Source organism: Coffea arabica, chromosome 4c, assembly GCF_036785885.1.
Source record: "Coffea arabica cultivar ET-39 chromosome 4c, Coffea Arabica ET-39 HiFi, whole genome shotgun sequence".
Classification (NCBI taxonomy): domain Eukaryota; kingdom Viridiplantae; phylum Streptophyta; class Magnoliopsida; order Gentianales; family Rubiaceae; genus Coffea; species Coffea arabica.
Window position 1 is genome coordinate 10,771,256 of NC_092316.1, and position 19,146 is coordinate 10,790,401.

Sequence of the window (19,146 nt, forward strand, 5' to 3'; positions counted from 1 at the left end):
ATATTATAAAACACAAGGAAGAGATTTTCTTGGATGCTACAAGTAAATTTTTGTTTCTTATTATTACTTAATTTCTAAAAGTCATCCGACAAAATTGTCTTTATACTTCAATTAAATTTAATTACGAGCATGAAAGGAACTTTCTTTTTCACTTTTTTTAAGGAAACACCATATACCGATAGAAAAATAATGGACTAAGCCACCCATTTTTGTGATGCTCATTAAAACTTCATCACCATTACAATCTCTTATGTTGGAAAAGAGGGTTTTGCCAAGCAAATATAAAAGATGTCCACTTGAATACTAATTCTACTGTCAGGAAAAAAAAAAACAACCTGCAGCCACCCAAAATTCTTCAATTGAAATTCCAAGAATCTACACTAACGTTATTTATATTTCAGTAGCTTCATTCCAAACCTATTTCTATTTCCTACACGTTTGCTTCTTTAGTTGTTATTGTTTAGTTTCCTTTTCTTTTAAAATTAACTCCAATCCAATTCTATTTAATTTGTTTCATAAGGAAACTTAATCCAATAAATTTCTTCCCAGAATAACACCTCAATGCCATCATTGCACAAATACCCTAAATAATTTTAGAAAGGGCATTCCAATTTGGAGACAAAATATAGTCTTAACTTTTTTATGGTAAAGATGTAATTGAAAAATAAAGCTAAACCAGTAAATGAAACTTGCATTTTACACTAGTTATAGTATAGGTGTAGATTAGCATTTTACTAATAAAGTGAATGTTTTTCTAAACACCTAAATCACACATTTGTTACCAAATAAATACACAAAAAAAAAGAAAGATAAATACACACAGAGCAAAATACAGCTTCTGCACAACCAACTCCGTCAATCATCCATCCAGTCTCAACCCCCCATGCTCTTAATATGCAAACTATCATCTATACCTGCAAACAACGGATCCGATACTGTCCTATTCAAAACTCAGCTAAACGTGCTCATCAGGTGATCCCTTCCTCATCAAAGGCCTGGCTGAAGATTTTTTGATCAAACATCCAACCCAAACTAAGTTCCCAATTTTCCCTACCCGTCAATATGTATCTCCAACCATTTACCACTAGCAGGATCACATAAACTATGAATTTCATAAGATTTTCTGCACTCCAAGGGTTATTAAATGTGTATGCGAGGTGTTTGGAAGTTTAAAACCATATTGCTAAAAAATAATCCCAGTTGAACGTTAGTAATCCAGGCCAATGCAAGGCATCTAATTGTCCTTCTCTGCTGCAGTTTTTGTAGATGTAGATACATTTTTCCTGCAAGGTATTCCCTCGGAATTCTAGATAATGGGTTTGAAAACTAACTTTTCGTCCCCTGTATAAAGACCTTTACAAAATTCTCAGCCTAGCTGGTAACCGAAATATGATATTGTGGTACAACTGCAATTCAGAGTGTGATGCTCTAATTCCAGCAGATGAACCAAAGTTGATGAGTTATTGTTGAGTTATGCCAGCTTTTCCTACAGATTTTATCAAATTGAGTTTGATATAAAAAATTAGTTATTAGAAAAATAAGGATATTTGTTAACAAAAGATCATGTTGGTTTGTTAACAGATATTTTAGATAAGATTTGCTAGTAGAAGGAGATTATATTTTGTTGAGATTTCTAGGATAATTGTTAGTTGGATATTTTGTTAGTTTGTTTCATGTAATCACTATAAATAGTGAGTTGATGAATGTAGAACTATAAGCTGATTTTTCACCTTCAACACAAGTCTCTTATAAGCTTTTTGCAACACTAAGGTGTTGTTTCTTAGTTTATGCCCCAAAAAACCAACAAAGTGGTATCAGAGCCTAAATCTTAAGGGTCTGTTTCTTTGAGAGTTAGTGAACCTAGTGAGAATCCCTTTTTCACACTTAAGCCTTCAACGTCAAAATGCCAGGAAACAACTTCTTATCCAATCCTCCAAATTTCAATGGTGAAAACTACCAAATCTGGGCTGTCAAAATGAAGTCCTATTTGATGGCTAATGATCTTTGGGATATGGTAGAAACAGATCATGTTCCTGAATTGTCGGAAGATCCAACTATTGCAGAGATGAGAGCCTATAGGGATGCAGTCAAAATGAGATCAAAAGCTATGACATGCATTCATTCAGCAGTTTCCGATACAGTATTTACAAAAATTATGACTTGTGAAACTGCAAAGGAAGCTTGGGATGCTCTCAAAGTGGATTTTCAAGGCAATGATAGAACAAAACAGATGCAAGTTTTGAACCTTAGGAGAGAATTTGAACTCCTTAGGATGAAAGACAAAGAAAACATTAAAGAGTACTCTGACAGACTCTTAAATGTTGTGAACAAAATCAGATTGATTGGAGAACAACTTCCAGATAGCAGAGTTGTGGAGAAAGTCTTGGTGAGTTTACCAGAAAGGTTTGAAGCCAAGATTTCCTCTCTTGAAGATTCAAGGGATCTATCTCAGATGACCTTGCCAGAATTGATCAATGCTTTAGAGGCACAAGAACAAAGACGAGCCATAAGAACTGAAGAAGTCGTTGAAGGTGCTTTTCAAGCAACAAATGAGGATCAAATTCGACAAGGTGAGAGAAATGATCAAAAAAAAATTTAGCAAAGATGAGAAGAAAAATGGCAGAAATCCTCCGTGTCCACACTGTAAGAAAACCTCACATCTTTCAATATTTTGTTGGTTTAGACCTGATGTTCAATGTAGGTTTTGTAAGCAAATGGGACATATGGAGAGAGTTTGCAAAAATAAAGGAAAAAGAGAACATCATGCTCAGATGGTTGATGAACAAGATAAGGAGCAACTTTTCGTAGCCACTTGTTTTGCAAGCAATAATTTCAGTACTGAAACTTGGCTAATAGACAGTGGTTGCACTCATCACATGGCTTATGATGAATCTATATTTAGGAAACTTGATAAATCGCAAATCTCCAAAGTCAGAATTGGAAATGGAGATTATATTGAGGTGAAAGGCAAAGGTAGTGTTGCTATTGATTATGGTTCAGGTACCAAAATTATTTCTGATGTTTTGTATGTGCCTGAAATTAATCAAAATCTATTAAGTGTTGGACAGTTATTGGAGAAGAATTATTCTGTCATCTTCAAAAACAGGACTTGTGTTATACATGATCCAGTTGGGAATGAACTTTTCTCAGTGAAAATGAGAGGCAAAAATTTTGCTTTGAATTTGTCAGAAATTGACAATTCTAAGGTGCAGTATTATGAACCAAAAAATTTAGATGATGCTAAAATTCAGGAGGAGATCATTGATGAGACAATCGAAGGAGGCTACATTGTGGAAATTCATGAAAAGTTACCCAAGGATGATGGTAGTGACAAAGCTGATGAAAGGCCATACAAAAATTTGAATGATTGTTTTATGTCTCTCATAGCAATCTTTTTTTGTATTGCGAATTTCTGTTTCAGGTTCATCTATTGCGTATGGGAGTTTCACTTTCAAGTTGCAAAGAAGTCATTTGAATACATCAGAAAATTTGATATTGGTTTTGAAGGTTGTCTCAAGAAACATTGCAAGACTGAAGACCAGATTGCAGACATTTTTATGAAAGCCTTGTCCAAAACAAGGTTCAAAGATTTGAGAAGAAAATTAAAAATCTGCAGCAAAAGTGGCAAGGAGGAGTGTTGAGTTATGCCATCTTTTCCTACAGATTTTATCAAATTGAGTTTGATATCAAAAATTAGTTATTAGAAAAATAAGGATATTTGTTAACAAAAGATCATGTTGGTTTGTTAACAGATATTTTAGATAAGATTTGCTAGTAGAAGGAGATTATATTTTGTTGAGATTTCTAGGATAATTGTTAGTTGGATATTTTGCTAGTTTGTTTCATGTAATCACTATAAATAGTGAGTTGATGAATGTAGAACTATAAGCTGATTTTCCACCTTCAACACAAGTCTCTTATAAGCTTTTTGCAACACTAAGGTGTTGTTTCTTAGTTTATGCCCCAAAAAACCAACAGTTATGAATAATGTACCAAAGTATTCCTGATTGGTAGTGTTATTGGTCCAGTTTTTACATGCAATAGGCACTCAATTTTATCAAAGAAAGCATGCGAACTGATTAAGAAGTAACTTCCTGCAAAACATCCATGTCCAACTATGCGTGTTCATCCAAACTTCTTTGAAGGTTGCCCAGTAGTAGAGCCTTGAAGTTTCCCCTCTCTTTCTCTTTCATGAACCCATATGATTCAGTATCAACATGTTGTCCATCATTACTGATTTCCTCATGATCCTACATATTAAACCTTATCCTGCAAATGATGAACTTCATTTTCTAGATGATTTGAGATCACTATGGAACCAAAGCCGTGTTAGCCTACTTCTTTCACTTAAACTTACTAGTAATAACTCAGTGCTTTGCATGTGAATATATTTTTTCAAGATATAAAATCTTTAATATATGAACTTTTTGTGCAAAACTTTGATTATTGGCATAAAATAAACTAGGAATTATATAATGAACAAAATTAACAATTGGTGATTGTACAAAATGTTTATTGTGTACAAAGCAATTAAAAGTTTATTGTGCATTCTACAATTATAAAAACTCTCAAGATGGAAGATTATCATATTTAAACTAAGTTGTTGATATAATATTGATTAAGAAACTATATAATAAACAAAATTAAGCAATTGCTTGTTGTAGAAAACATTTATCAGATACAAAGTAATTAAAAGTTTATTAAACTTTGAAGATAGAAGATTATCAATTTTAAACTAAGTTGTTGCATATTCTACTTCTATTGTAAAATAAGAAGAGGATTTTCTATGTTTTGTCAAACCAGTGTATACAACAAAGCCTAAGCAAAATGCATACTAAAACATTATGATTTGGATACAACGAATTTTATCAATTTTAGTAGTTGTAAACCTTTTCTGTTATATTTTTATAATTATCGATAATTTTTTTAAAGTTTTCTTAGTCAATATGACATAACATAGTGAAGTTAATCATCAATTTAACCTTTTGTTTTCTGATCATTAACTGTTTATAACCTTTTGAATTCTTGTTAATTGTGATTTTCTTCTAAACCGATATGTATATAAAATATAGTTAGCTTTAATTATCACATATAAGAATATAATAATTGGAGATAATTTTAACACATACAACAATTGGAGATGATGAAAATGATTGGTGAATATAGTTGTAAGTGGGCAGTTTTTAATTGTAATTACCAACATTTTTTAGATGTAATTTATTGAAACTTTCCATTTTCATATTAGTGTCATGATTGAAATGCAATAATTCTAATTAAAAGGTATGAGGGTAATTTAGGCATAACAAAAACTAAGATCAAAATAAGCTTATACTTGTACTCCCTATTGCCAAGACTCATTATGCTTTTTATGTAGCAATGATAACTATAATGATGAATCCTTCTTACAAAATGATGAATGTAGCATGCGGGGGAGAGATGGGTTGGGTGGTATGAGAAGGGTAGTGTAAGTGAGAGGTCCTGGATTCGAGACCTTCTACTTACACTAAAAAAAAAAAAAAAAAGAAGAAAATGAACGTAGCGGGCAACAGATGCTTGAGTCCTTGCCCGCCGTGGGAAATACTGCATGTTGTTCTGTTTATTAGCTATGCCTACCATTCATGCTAATAACCTTCAGTGTAAGAGTCAGGCCCTTCATTAATGTAGTTTGTTTTCTTAAAAAGACTATAATTGAACATCTAAAAGGTTGCTTCATCTTCATTTCAAGAACCCAGGGAATATTTGCTCCTCCTACTGGTTAAGTAAAAGCTTAAAATGAGTATAAATCGAGTTCCATGCTTTATCACTGCTGTAGGGTTGGACTCTGTATGCTTACCATTTCAGATAACTGGTCCTATTCAAATATGCATTACCATATAGGGATCCAAAGAATGAGGGAAACATCACATCCTTAGGTTCCTTTCACCTTCAAGCTTTCATCAAATTGGCAAGATATATGCACTAGTAGTACTCCCTCGGAAAAAAAAAACAGAAATGACATCACTGCAATCTATTTAAGATATTAGCATATATATCTATTTCAAGTTATAATACAAACCATCATAGTTTACTCAGTTATATATCAAACACACTATTTGTATTGGTTTAAATAGCAGATAAAACAGGCACGTTATTCATATTCAGCTTCTAATAGCTTCAATAAGATGCTCTCATACTGTCCTGCCAGATAGTCTGATCCAAGATCCAATCTTTAACTTGCTTTAAATGACCTCCACTTGAACAACTCGAAGTTGCCGTGCTCCTTTTTGATGAATCCATCAGCTTCCTGGTTGATATCTTCTTTTGCACGAACCTCGTCTTTGGCATTCTTAACAACTTCAGTAGTTTTCTCACTTTCACTGAAATGGACTTTCTTTTGTGCCTCTGGTGCCTGATGCTTATGATGATCCACTTGCTGGCGATGATTCCCAGATTCTCCCTCAGAGATGGCTTTATTTTGGAAGGGCTGATAGGTGGCTTTATTTTGGAAGGCCAAGTGAACATTTGGGTGGGGAGGGACATCAGTTATCACACTCGGCGTTCTTTGCATCCGATTAACGTGTTCAAGATAATCGGGGGAAGTGGTATTCCAACCATACTGTGGATTGGAGTAGTAATCATAGCCTCTATACATTCTTCCTCTTGTTTTTCCTGTATGGCCTGCAGATGTACTGCTAGCTGAAGCTAACCATTTATAGAAGAAACTTGTCTGAATGCTACAACAACAACTAAAGTTGTGGTTGCACTGTTGCATTTGAATCTGATACCGCTTTTAGTCACTGTCGCTGAAAGCTAATGTTTCAGAAAGAAGGCTCAGAAAGGATCCCATAAAGCCGACATGATTGAGGCCTGGTGGATGCATATTTATCCTTTTGATTTTAATTTCCCGGCGCAGAATTTACAGTTTCATTTGTCGACTATAACAGCGATCCTGATTAATCCTTTCTTGAACAATTTCTGTTGTGATTTATACAGATGAAACAGTGTTGTAGGATTATTTTACTTCACAGAGTTCCAATATTGTTCTACAAGAGATTCAGCTTTAGTTTAATGCTTGTCACATTCTTATCAGGTCTAGGATTAGGACCATGGAACCATATACCCCTAAGATCAGATAAAGATGGAGTTCCCATTGTATACACGCTATAGAACACTATGAGAGAATTACTTATCACAGAATCAGATTACACGCTAGTATAAGGAATCTGATAGATTTTCTCTACAATGTATAGCAGCACCTTCCCTGTAATATCACCAAGATTATACTCTGCAAAATATCAAGAAGAATATGCCCTGTAAATTATCATGAAGAATTTATCCTAAACTACTGAACATCTCTTCAATTGAAACACTCTTCTTTCACATAGTTTTTGCTGATTCAGAATGGCATTTCTGAGTAGCAAACTTCAAATTAATGCAGGTAGGCATTAGTCACTTCTATACAAGCCATGTTATAAGCTAGTATAGCTTCACCTTCCATTTGATCAGGGGTCAAGAAGAACATTTATTTTTACTTAACCAGTACAGACACCTAATTCACGTTATTTTTTCACCATAGCTGTGGAAATTATGGATCATTATGCACAATATTTTCCTGAACATTTAATGACATCAAATCACGAAACCAGAAATTGACTGTAGATTTTATTCTGTCGTAAAGTAAAAGACAGAGAGATGCTAATTTGTAACTTACCAGAACTAGAAAGGCTTCTCGTTCAGTAAAAAGTCCCACCTTATCACGAAAATGGTCACCAGGAATCCTGTAACTACGTTTTTTTTTTCTCTGAAAAATTTTCTGTTTATTCGTGGAACCTTTTTCTTAGAAAATAAATTTGGTGTACGTGAATTTAGAAAAAAGTAAAGAGATATGGGAAACAAAACCATACATGGCAAAATAATTCATTGACTGATTATTTACAACTAAAAGAGATAAGATAAAAAAAAAAAAAAAAAGTTTACTCAGGCAGACCACATTAATGTAGTACATAATCTTTAATATATTATTTTAAATCGAACTATTAAATCGAACTGGACTCCTTTTTTATTATTAGTTTAATTGCATAAATATAAACAAAAAAGGACGAACTCCAAAAGACAATATATGGCAATATATGGTAAAAAAAATTAACTATTCTAGAAGACGATAATTAGTTAAATCTGACTTGTCCTCTTGCCTTACATTCTTATCAGTACTCAATTTAATTGCATGGATAGTCGAAAAATCCACAAACTCCAAAAGCCATTCCACTGAAATTGGAAGTTCAAATTAGGAATAAAAGAACCAAGACTAGAAGCTGCTTGGTGAACCCTTCTACTAACAGTAACCATATAATGCAAGATGCAGATACAGATGTAGATGAAGGATCTCAACTTAGATAAACACACAACTCATCAACCTAAATCTCTTGAGGCATACTGCATCAACCTACTCGAACCGATTTGGTCGAAATCCCATCTCCACAAGATCTTGGAGAGCTCCTCATTACATTTGTCCGTGAAATGTAGAGCAGAAATCTGAGAAAGAGAAACAGAATATGGTAGGATAAGCAACTGATAAGTACCAAGATCAACTGAGATATGCAACTGAAGGACGATCGGCAATCTGGTAGAATAAACAGTAAAAGGTGAATCCTTCATGAAAGCCATTCAATCTCCTAACCTCTATAACCATGGTTCAAAATTGGTTCTCAGTTCATGCCTGCCTACCATTCTCCAACCAGAAAACATCTTTTAGCAACAATCATCAAATTATTTCTAATAAACATATAATTAGTAGAAAACCAGAGACTTAAAAAAGAATTGATGAATAAACTGGCCCCAGGGCTTCTGGTGGTAGAGGACATCAAAGGGAAGGCGTAGTATCTAAGGAGGCTTGGACCATGGATGAAGCACTCAAATCATGCAGACAGGAATACCATAGACTGCAGGAGGAATGTAGCCACCTAGAGGGGCCATAGGCTGATATTAACACAATAAAGAGATGGAAATATTCCTCCAAATTAGCCATCTTTTTATCCAATTCAATCTTATTCTGACTAGTCTGAGTTAGTCACCTTACATAGCTAAGATGTACATTGGTAATACATGATCAAACCTTTTCCAAAGAAAGAATATTTAGTGAGTAAGGAGATCAAAATCCCACTAGACTTTTTACTGTGCAAATGTGTCAAAAATATAAACTTTCTGCCATAACAAAAGTCAATTTTTCAAAGTCTACTCTCACAAGAAGGTGCAAAAACTGATAAAAGCTAAAAACCAAAATAATTAACTCAGCAAGAACTTTATAGCACGCTGGCAGTAGTAAACAGGGGACAACACCAAAATCTTATTTATCCTTGCGTAGTGAACTATGTTCAGCCAAATAGTTCAAAATAGAAAAGAAACTTGTAGTTTTGCTTCTTTCAGAGAGATGAGAGGAAAAATGTAGCACAGCTGCTGTAGACAGAATGTAATGACTAGAGGAAAAAAATATTTTAGAAAAGAAATACTCAAAGAGGATGGAACACTTGCAAAAAAAATGCAGGACCTATAGATAGCAGACGAATATGAGGATGAGCAACAATATCAAAAAGCAAGGAGTTCAATGGTGCATTCAGTTACCAGACTATTACCTGTGCTCTCAGTCATCTTGCGTCATAAAATGCATTCTGGCAACTGAATTTGCAATATCAATCATACCTGGAGAAGAAAACAGTACACTAAGAAATAAAAAAACCAAATAGAAGGTAAATATAGAAATATTAAATAAAAAATGTGATGCAGGAAAATTTGCTTTTCAGTTAGTGTCGTTTGCATCAATTAATAACTGAACAAAGCAACAAATCAAGAAAAAAATCTTGAGTAAATAAAATCAAGTTCTTCTCGGTTCAATTACAATATTCAATCTATATACTCCATCCAAATGGACCACTTTAAGCCATATAGCCTTAACATAAGTACCCCTTAAAAATCACAGATAAAAGTCCATGACAAACAGAAACTCAGAGCATAAGACAGGATGTTGAACCACAAAAATACAAAATTGTACCACCAAACAACTGTAAACTAACAGCATACAATAGGAAAGCATAAATCAAACCATGCTTTCTGCTTGTATTCGTAAAGCTACTACTTCCAATTAGCACAAAGAAGAGGATGGGATTTGATATGCTTTTTTTTCTTGAAAGTGAAAGCAGTTGGTTATAACAGACCATCTGACAGAATCTTCCAATCTCTTGAAAGATACTTAAAATCATCCCCAAGAAATAGTAGACAAAAAGCCAGATGGCTGATAACACAATTTTGTCTGTCTGCCTGTGTGTGTTTGCTTAAAGTTTTAAGTGCAATAGCACCAGCAGTCAGAAATTTCATGCTACAAAAGAAATAAGCTTGTTATCATATTAAAAAAAATGAAAGTAAAACATTCTGGCTTTCAAAAACTATATCTGAGAGAAAAAAACCAGGTGTGAACATGTAGAATTGAGAAGAAAGATAAATAAGAGCCAAAAAAAAGAATCTGATGATGATTGACAAGAATTTTATTCTCATACAACTGAATGCGGGTTCTAAATCAAGCAGAAACCAAATACTAAATCAGAAGGTAACTAATCATAGAATTATATCATAATAAGAAAGAAAACCAACAGAATAGAACCTGCTTCACCTGGAAGGAGCAATAAAATCAACAGCAAATGAAAAAGCTCCGGGTCCACAAGCATACAGGTGGTGGTGGAAGTAATCTGGCGCACTTGGAGAAAATAAGCTTTGTTATTGAACTGCACAAAATCAGATGATGAAATGCAAGGCCAACAATCAGCAATATGGGAAAGGATGCAGACAAAAGAAACTGAAGAAAGAGGAGGAAAATTGAACAAGACGAGTAACTGCCATTTCACTGTCCACCTCTTCCTCAACACAAAATGTGTCACTTAGTTTATTAAGTTATATTTGCCAGGGTAATGAGGAAGAAGCGGCCACACAACAGAACCGCCATTCATCATCCACCAAAACCTGGTAAACGGGGCCATGATGGCACTATGCTCTAAATTCACATAGTGAATGAGACTGCTGTCTACCCAGGTACCACATCCCAACCTGAAGGCCAATGTTCGTGATAGAGGATTCACCAGAGTATGGTGGTGCATGGTTGCATCAGTTGAAAAATGAAGTTTACAGCAGTTAATACAATGAAATCAAAATAAAAAACCCTCCCCATAATCATAACCCTGCCTTCCTTCCCCTTCCCGTCCCATTTCCCCCTGCCAATGAGTAAATTCCAGAAAAATGGGACTTTTTGAAAGAAAAAAAAAAATCCCAGAAGGTGAAAAACGCATTCACTAAATGAATGTTTCTATAAAAGATGCATTGACAGAATGCGTTCTTTATTGTCTAGCATTTATTTCTTAAACAACACATCCAGTGAATTCATTTTTTAAGAAAATACATATTTCGAATACATTTTCTCAAAACTCACCATTTGGGAACTTCTTTCAAAAACCACAACATTTTGATATTGACTCCCGCCCACCCTTCCCAACCCCCATCTCCTCTCCCCCCTCCCCCCCCCACCACCCCCTAAATAATGACTATCAGGACTCTGATAAAGATACGTATTTGGTCATATATCCCACGAAATAAAATGAGTGGCAACAGGTTAGGCATAATTTTATTCCTTGTCATTTTCATACCACAATTTTTTCATAGGTGCACAGCTTGCAATCTTCTTACATCCAGGCACAGAAACAGAGATTACCTGCAGATCTTACTTTTTATCTGACAGCTATGTCAACCAAATAAATTGTCCTTAGATTCTTTCCCATAGCCAAAAAAACAAACTAACAAACTATTCTTTCCCATAGCCACTGCCACAAAATATGATCATAGGAAATAATCCTAAAGTTCTTTCTTGACTGGACCAGACAGCAGTGAAGTATTGAGCATACAGTGAGTCAATTCTTAGATGTAACTGAGAGAATGGATACTTGTTAATGGTGCATAGAACAAGATTTCAACCTGAACTCCTGAAGACTCCCAATCCTTTCTGAAACACATTCCTGGCTGGCAGTAGCATCAGTATCTGACAATTCAGGTTGACCACATCATATTCCCAAGGAAAATGGGAAAGCATTGATACCCTGCGATTTAATAAACTCAAAAAGTGAGTCGCCTTCTTGCTATCACCACGTATTTATAACAGGAGGAGCAGTCATTGACTATAAGTTCACAAAGTTCCCACTTGGACTACATTTAGTGGACTAGCTAACCTTTTTCTTCCCACCAACATCAATCTGACATGTAGCAGCTCATTCAGGATTCAAGCATCATTAATGGAACTTTAAATGTATATATCAATTACAGTATGATATGAATATGAAAATGAAAAGAGTATAAGAAAATCTAACTATCAGCATAAAAAAAATGTTCAAACAATGAAGTTAGCTCAATGAACTCTATTCTTGAGTTAAAATTACTTTGCTCCAAATCTTTTGAAAGTCTCAAGTTTTTTAAAGTTTTGACTCTTTGTTAACCACTGAAGAAGAAAATGAGAGGACCAGATATGTAGAAAATACATATAACTTTCAGAGATCCTTTTAGAGCTATAATAGCATAATCACCAGGCAATATAATAGATAAAATAGCATCATTCACTTACTTTTAACCTTTTTCTTCAGAAGCCACAGCTGGCATTCATGTTCCTGGAGGAAAACGTGCAACCTGTGGTGGTCAATCATTCAAAAATTTCCCCTGGGAAATGGTTGAAACTTGAAACACAATCCACAACCTTGATCCACTTGGCCTCGTGCAGCAAATCTACTCTATTTCACTCACTTTTTTATCTCCAAAAATGCCCACTTCTTCAGCACTCTGATTTTTTATCTGCCGGCCTGCCTAATTTGGACAACTCTCTTGCTAAACTTGTACGTGTCTGGTAAGTAAAAGTGCAATTCTTGACATCCATTGCATGAAGAAGCTTCATGGAAGTGTCTGCTTCCCCCTCCTTGATTAGCCCATCTATTAATATGGACCAGACAATCTCATCATTGTTCCACTGTTTCTCAAGCATGCTTTCAAATAAAGCCTCAGCCTCTTTAGCCCGGCTTAGTTTGCATAAAGTGCAGATAAGTGCTCTATAAATTGATAGAGGGGGCTCAAAACCACTGATGATCAGTGAGTTAAATATATCTAGAGCAGAATTAACTCTCAAGTCCCTGCAATAAGAGCCTATGAAAGAGCAAAGTAATGCACTGTTAGGAGTCAAGCCTTTCCCTTTCATATGTTTTACCAACTGTTCTGCCTCATAACTTTTGCCTTCTCTACATAGTCCAACAACTAGGGTAGTATATGTGCTGAGACCAGGTTCACACCCATATTCTGACATCCTATCCAAGAGACTATACAAATTTTCAATTCTCAAATCTTTCTCAACTGAACTACGCGTGCAAACTGTTTGATGTTGGGTTGCAACTTTTTCCTCAGGTAACTGGCACTCCTTTTGTAAACCTTTAACCAGCACATTGTAGGTTCGATAATTTGGCTGACAGCCTGCACTAATCATCTGGAAAAGAAGCAAAAATGCATGATTTAGCCTACCGACCCTTACAAACCCATCAATTATTGATGTATAAATCACCACATCAGGTGCCAATCCTTTTCTCTCCATTTCCCTAAGCAATAATTCAGCCTCATCAGACTGACCTGCCAAGCATAAGCCATGGATGAGTGAACTATAAGTGTACAAATTTGGCAAGCAATCTCTTTTTCCCATTTCATGAAATATCTTTAAAGCAAGGTCTGTCCTCTGGCTTTTGCAGAGTCCATCAATTAATGTTGAGTAGGTAATTACATTGGGCAATAGCCCACTTTCGAGCAGTTTATCATGGAGTTTTTTTGCTTCAGAGAGCATACCACTCTTAGACAAGCCATTCAAAACTGCATTATAAGTTTCAATGGCCGGATTACACCCACTGCCCTGCATCCTTTTCAACAAAGCCAATGCAGCATCTACTTTCCCATCTTTACAAAGGCCGTCTATCAAAGTAGTGTAGTTAACTTGGTTTGGACTCAAATGTTTCCTAATCATATCCTCGAAAAGAGTTGAAGCTAAGTCAAACTTTCCCCCTTTGCACAACCCAGAAACAAGAATCGCATAAGTCCATTCATCTGGCTGACATCCATTCCCTTTCATAATATCAAACAATCTCAGAGCATTGTTCAGGGAATGCTGTTGGAGATATCCATTAATCAAAGTATTGTATGTTATTCTCGTTGGAGGTGGACCGACCCTCAACATCTGTTGAAATAGGACCATTGATCTCTCCATATTTCCGACCATACAAAATCCCTTTATAGCTGCATTGAAGGTCTCTGTATTTGGTGAATAACCATGTCCCTCCAACCAGCTAAAAATATTTAAAGCAGTTTCCAGTTTGCCTGCTTCGCAGAATCCACTGATCAGTGCATTATAAGTGACCACGGTTGGGACCAGGCCTTCCTTCAGCATCCTGTGGTACAATCCTATTGCCAACTCAAGTTGACCAACTACAGCCAACCCACTAATAAGGGCTGTATAATTTTGTGCATTCGGCTTACAACCCCTTTTCATCATGGTAGACATAAGACCAATAGCGTCCTTGGCACGTCCAACATCACATAATACATTAAGGGGAACTGTATACGTGTATACAGTAGGTTCAACACCTTTCTCAATCATTTCGTCAAGCATGTCCAATACCTCATCAACCCTCCCCTCGTCGCACAGCCCATTAATGAGGGTCGAATAAGTAACCGAATTCGGGTCAATTCCATCCTTTAACATCCTATCAAAAACCTCATATGCCTTGTCCAACTTCCTATTCCGACAGTGGCCAAGAATCAAAGACGTATAAGTGAATACATCAGGGGAAAATTCACACTGATAAATCCTGCACAAAACCAACTCTGCCTCCTGAACTTTTCCATTCTTGCAAAAAATATTAATCATAGTATTAAAAGTCAATAGACTTGGTACAATTTCACTACTCAAAATTTCATGATACACATTTTGAGCTGCCTCAACCATATCAAACTTCCCTAACTGAATCAACAAAGTATTAAAACTATACAAACTATACGGAAAACCCTGTTTGCTGATTTCATTCAAAAATCCCAAAACCCATTTCATCTCTTCCTCATTCCTACAAGCTTTAATCATCAAAATCCTAACATGATCAGCAGGTGCAAAATTTTTATCAAAAAGAAGCCTATTCAACATTGCCACATAACAGTTCACATCGTGTTTGTAGAATTGCCTCTTAGAAACCCAGTAAAAGAATTGCAAAACAGACTCACTGCTTATTTTGTAATTATCTATAATCTTCGCCACGTGATGGGGCTTGATTTTGGGGCTCAAAGCCTTGAGCTGAGCGCTTTTCTGCCATGGCAAGGACTTATTGGACAAAATATCACAAATTGTGAACACCAAGCTTGGATGATGTGGCTGCCTTTCCGATAATGCTGGAGAAAGATTTAATTTTGACGAGAAATAACGAGAACCCAGATGGGGAAATTGCCTAAAAAGATCGATATTCTTGAGGTGGATGAGATTTGGAAGACACTGGCAATTGAGGGGCTTAATAACCATTTCTTGATATGATGCTGATGAAAGGGCTCATGGGCTCATCCGCTTCACCTGCTGCTTATTATAGTTGCTGAAGCGATGATTCTTATGGTGAAAAGTTGGCAGATTGAGGCGTTTGAATAAGATGGAGCCCTGGAGGCGGAAGGGAAGAAGGCGTGTGGTTTCTGAGACCACATATTGCTCAGTGTGGGAGCGAGTATTGAGTCATTCAACCATCGTGCTAACGACTTTTGGTATTTTGGTGGTATCAATAGTCATATTGGCTGATTTTATTCTAACATACATATATTGACGAAAAAACATTTATAACCCTCAAAAAAAAAATACAGTTATATGGAGTAATATTTTTATTGGAGATATAAGTTTTATATAGAGCAAATTTTTGGGCAACATTCAGAATTTTTGAACATAAGCTTCAAGTGCGTATCAAATGGTTGACTAGATTCGAATTGAGTTCAAGTAATTTAAAGTTTTTATATATAAATTTCAAATTTTATATTAATTGAGTCAAACTTTAATCCAAGTTTGATATTTTGCCGAATACAAAGTTGTACTCATAGTTAACTTAATTAGTCAGTGAACGAAACTTAAACACTAATCAAGTTTAATTCGAGGTTAATCTGTCTTGCAATTCTGCCTGAATAATCTATCTATTAATATAAAAAAAATGAAACATATGTTTTTTAAGTACTTCTTGTTCTTTCAACTAGCATATTATTCTTTCAACTAGCATATTATTCAATGCATCTTACGAAGTGCTAAACCATTCAATAAAGTGCCCAAGTTTTATTGTGAAAATTAGGCTTAAATGAAATAGCAGAAAACTAAACACAAGCTGGATTTTGGAACACAAGGGGTGATTGCCCCTTACAGTTTTGTGGAAATCAGCCTGAAAGAAAGCACTTTCGAGAAACCTGAAAGAAAGCTAGAAAACCTTTTACAGCAAACTTTTGTATTACTACGTAGGCCATAAAAGTGAAGGAAAAAGGAGCTTTATAAGTTGACATCCTCTTGCATTTAGAGCCTACTGTCTGAATATATCAATCGAACCCTCCACTCCATTGCCAAAACTCTCACGTAGAGATTTGTACAATTTCCAACTTTCCAACCCCAATTAACCAAAAAAAGAAAATACCAATGGCGTTTACACTTCCAGATTTTCCCGCCAAAACCATAGCTACCAAAACTACCACCATTTTACAAGTTCCAGACAATCCCAAAACCTTAATTCTTGAAAAATGCAGGACTACTAGGGATCTCAACCAAGTCCATGCCCACCTGATCAAGACCCGCCTCCTTCACAACCCAAATGTAGCCAATCCCCTTCTAGAATCAGCCGCACTTCTCCTCCCAAATCCCTCTATCAACTATGCGCTTAACATCTTTCGTGATCTTGAAAAACCCGACTCAGCGGCCTACAATGCCATGATCAGGGGCTTGACGTTGAAACAATCTTCTAATGAGGCCATCCTTTTTTTCAGGCAAATGATCGAACACTTAGTGAAACCTGATAAATTTAGTTTTTCTAGTGTCTTGAAGGCCTGTTCCAGGCTTAAAGCTTTGATGGAAGGTCAACAGATTCATGCCCAGATTTTCAAATGTCAGTGGAGTTGCAAGCATGAAGAGCTTGTCAACAATGCGTTGGTTTATATGTATGCCAGTTGCGGTGAGATGGTGCTTGCGCGTCGGGTGTTTGATGGTATGAGTGAGAGAAGCACGATCACGTGGAATTCGATGTTTTCTGGGTATGTTAAAAGTGGATTCTGGGAAGAAGTTACACGGTTGTTTAGGGAAATGTTGGATATGGAAGTTCAGTTTGATGGGGTTACACTGATTAGCGTTTTGACTGCCTGCAGGAAGTTGGGGGACTTGGAATTGGGACAGTGGATAGATGACTATGTAGAAGTAAATGGACTAATGGGAAATGCTAATTTAGTTACCTCACTTTTTGACATGTATGCAAAGTGCGGTTGTGTGGATGCAGCCAGGAGATTATTTGATAGGATGCCTCGGAAGGATGTTGTCGCATGGAGTGCCATGATTGCTGGCTATAGCCAGGCAAATCGAGGCAAGGATGCACTTTCTCTGTTCCATGAGATGCAAAAGGCCAATGTGGAACCAAATGAGGTTACTATGGTTACTGTGCTTTCGTCCTGTGCTCTTCTTGGAGCTTTAGAAACTGGAAAATGGGTACATTCCTATATTAAGAAAAAGAAGTGGAAGCTCACTGTCACTCTTGGGACTGCATTAGTGGATTTCTATGCCAAGTGTGGTTGTGTTGATAGTGCAGTGGAAGTGTTCCAAGAGATGCCTTCAACAAATGTATTGTCATGGACAGCGCTAATTCAAGGTCTTGCTAGTAATGGACAAGGGATAAGGGCTATGGAGTACTACAGTTTGATGCAGCAACAGAACATTGCACCAAATGATGTCACATTCATTGGTGTTCTGTGTGCCTGTAGTCATGCAGGCTTAGTTGATCAGGGTTGGGCTTTCTTTACAAGTATGACTAGAGATTTTGGCTTTGAACCAAGGATTGAACACTGTGGTTGCATGGTTGATATTCTTGGTCGGGCAGGAAGGATTGAAGAAGCCTACAACTTTATCAAAAGCATGACTACCAAGCCCAATGCTGTAGTATGGAGGACATTGTTGGCTTCATGTAGATTTCATAAGAATGTTGAAATTGCTGAGGAATCACTGAAGCAAGTTGTGAGATTGGAGCCTGCGCATGCTGGTGATTACATACTTCTTTCCAATGTCTATGCTTCAGTTGGTAGACTGGAAGATGCTTTAAGGGTAAGGAGTCAGATGAAAGAAATTGGAGTAAAGAAAAGTCCTGGATGTAGCTTGATTGAACTAGATGGGGTCATTCACGAGTTTTTGGCTGAAGACAGTTTACATCCTGATTTAGAGGATATTTACACGGCAATAGATCACATCATGAAGCGGATAAAATTGGCAGGGTATGTCCCAAACACGGCTGAGGGGAGGTTAGATGCAGAGGAAGATGGTAAGGAAGCTTCCATATCTCACCATAGCGAAAAGCTGGCCATTGCTTTTGGCCTTCTTAAAACTACTCCTGGGGCTACGATTAGAATATCCAAGAATCTTAGGATATGTACAGATTGTCATAATGCAGCAAAATTGATATCAACGGTTTTCGATAGAGTACTTGTCATTAGGGACAGGAACCGTTTCCACCATTTTGTAGGGGGGACATGTTCCTGCAATGATTTTTGGTAGGATATTTAACAAACAGGGACTCAAATCAATCCTTTTATGGAGAGATTAAGCCAGTAGATTTAGCACAGTGACAACTGTCTTCTTAACTTTTTTTTTCTTCCCTCCTCTTGTTTGTGCATTGTGGAAAACTGTGCAGAAAAGCAGAACAGCACAAGAAAAAGTGATTCTGAAACTTGAATTGTAAAGCAAAATAGAGTATCTTTCTGAAAACTTTGCACGAGTTTGTGCTTCTAAGCTTTCTGAGAATTTCATCTTCTAAAGATTTATGAGTTAGAGCTCCTGAAGATTTACATGGACACTCGACCTTT

The 19,146-nt window shown here is 36.2% G+C and overlaps 2 protein-coding genes across 7 annotated transcripts; one reads left to right on the forward strand and one right to left on the reverse strand.

Annotated features, from left to right (window-relative positions):
* Positions 1-8,144: 8,144 nt before the first annotated feature.
* LOC113740302 (uncharacterized) lies at positions 8,145-15,829 on the reverse strand. Of its 6 annotated transcripts, none has more exons than XM_072045999.1 (5): positions 12,629-15,829; positions 11,989-12,110; positions 10,640-10,715; positions 9,609-9,675; positions 8,145-8,511 (listed from the first exon to the last, which is right to left on the reverse strand). In XM_072045999.1, the coding sequence occupies exon 1, from the start codon at positions 15,593-15,595 to the stop codon at positions 12,833-12,835; it is 2,763 nt and encodes a 920-aa protein (XP_071902100.1). In that variant the 5' UTR covers positions 15,596-15,829; the 3' UTR covers positions 8,145-8,511; positions 9,609-9,675; positions 10,640-10,715; positions 11,989-12,110; positions 12,629-12,832. The 6 variants fall into 6 exon arrangements, with proteins under 6 accessions (XP_071902100.1, XP_071902101.1, XP_071902098.1 ...); XM_072046000.1 differs by having other exon boundaries at positions 10,631-10,715; XM_072045997.1 differs by having other exon boundaries at positions 10,640-10,723.
* Positions 15,830-16,377: 548 nt separating this feature from the next.
* Positions 16,378-19,098, forward strand: LOC113739505 (pentatricopeptide repeat-containing protein At1g08070, chloroplastic-like). Its single transcript, XM_027266728.2, has one exon. The coding sequence runs from the start codon at positions 16,730-16,732 to the stop codon at positions 18,836-18,838; it is 2,109 nt and encodes a 702-aa protein (XP_027122529.1). The 5' UTR covers positions 16,378-16,729; the 3' UTR covers positions 18,839-19,098.
* The last annotated feature ends 48 nt before the right edge of the window (positions 19,099-19,146 follow it).

What these genes read in the sequence shown, in the direction of transcription:
- LOC113739505 (XM_027266728.2), top strand. Translation starts at nt 16,730, where the DNA reads ATGGCGTTTACACTTCCAGATTTTCCCGCCAAAACCATAGCTACCAAA.
- LOC113740302 (XM_072045999.1), bottom strand. Translation starts at nt 15,595, where the DNA reads ATGGTTATTAAGCCCCTCAATTGCCAGTGTCTTCCAAATCTCATCCAC.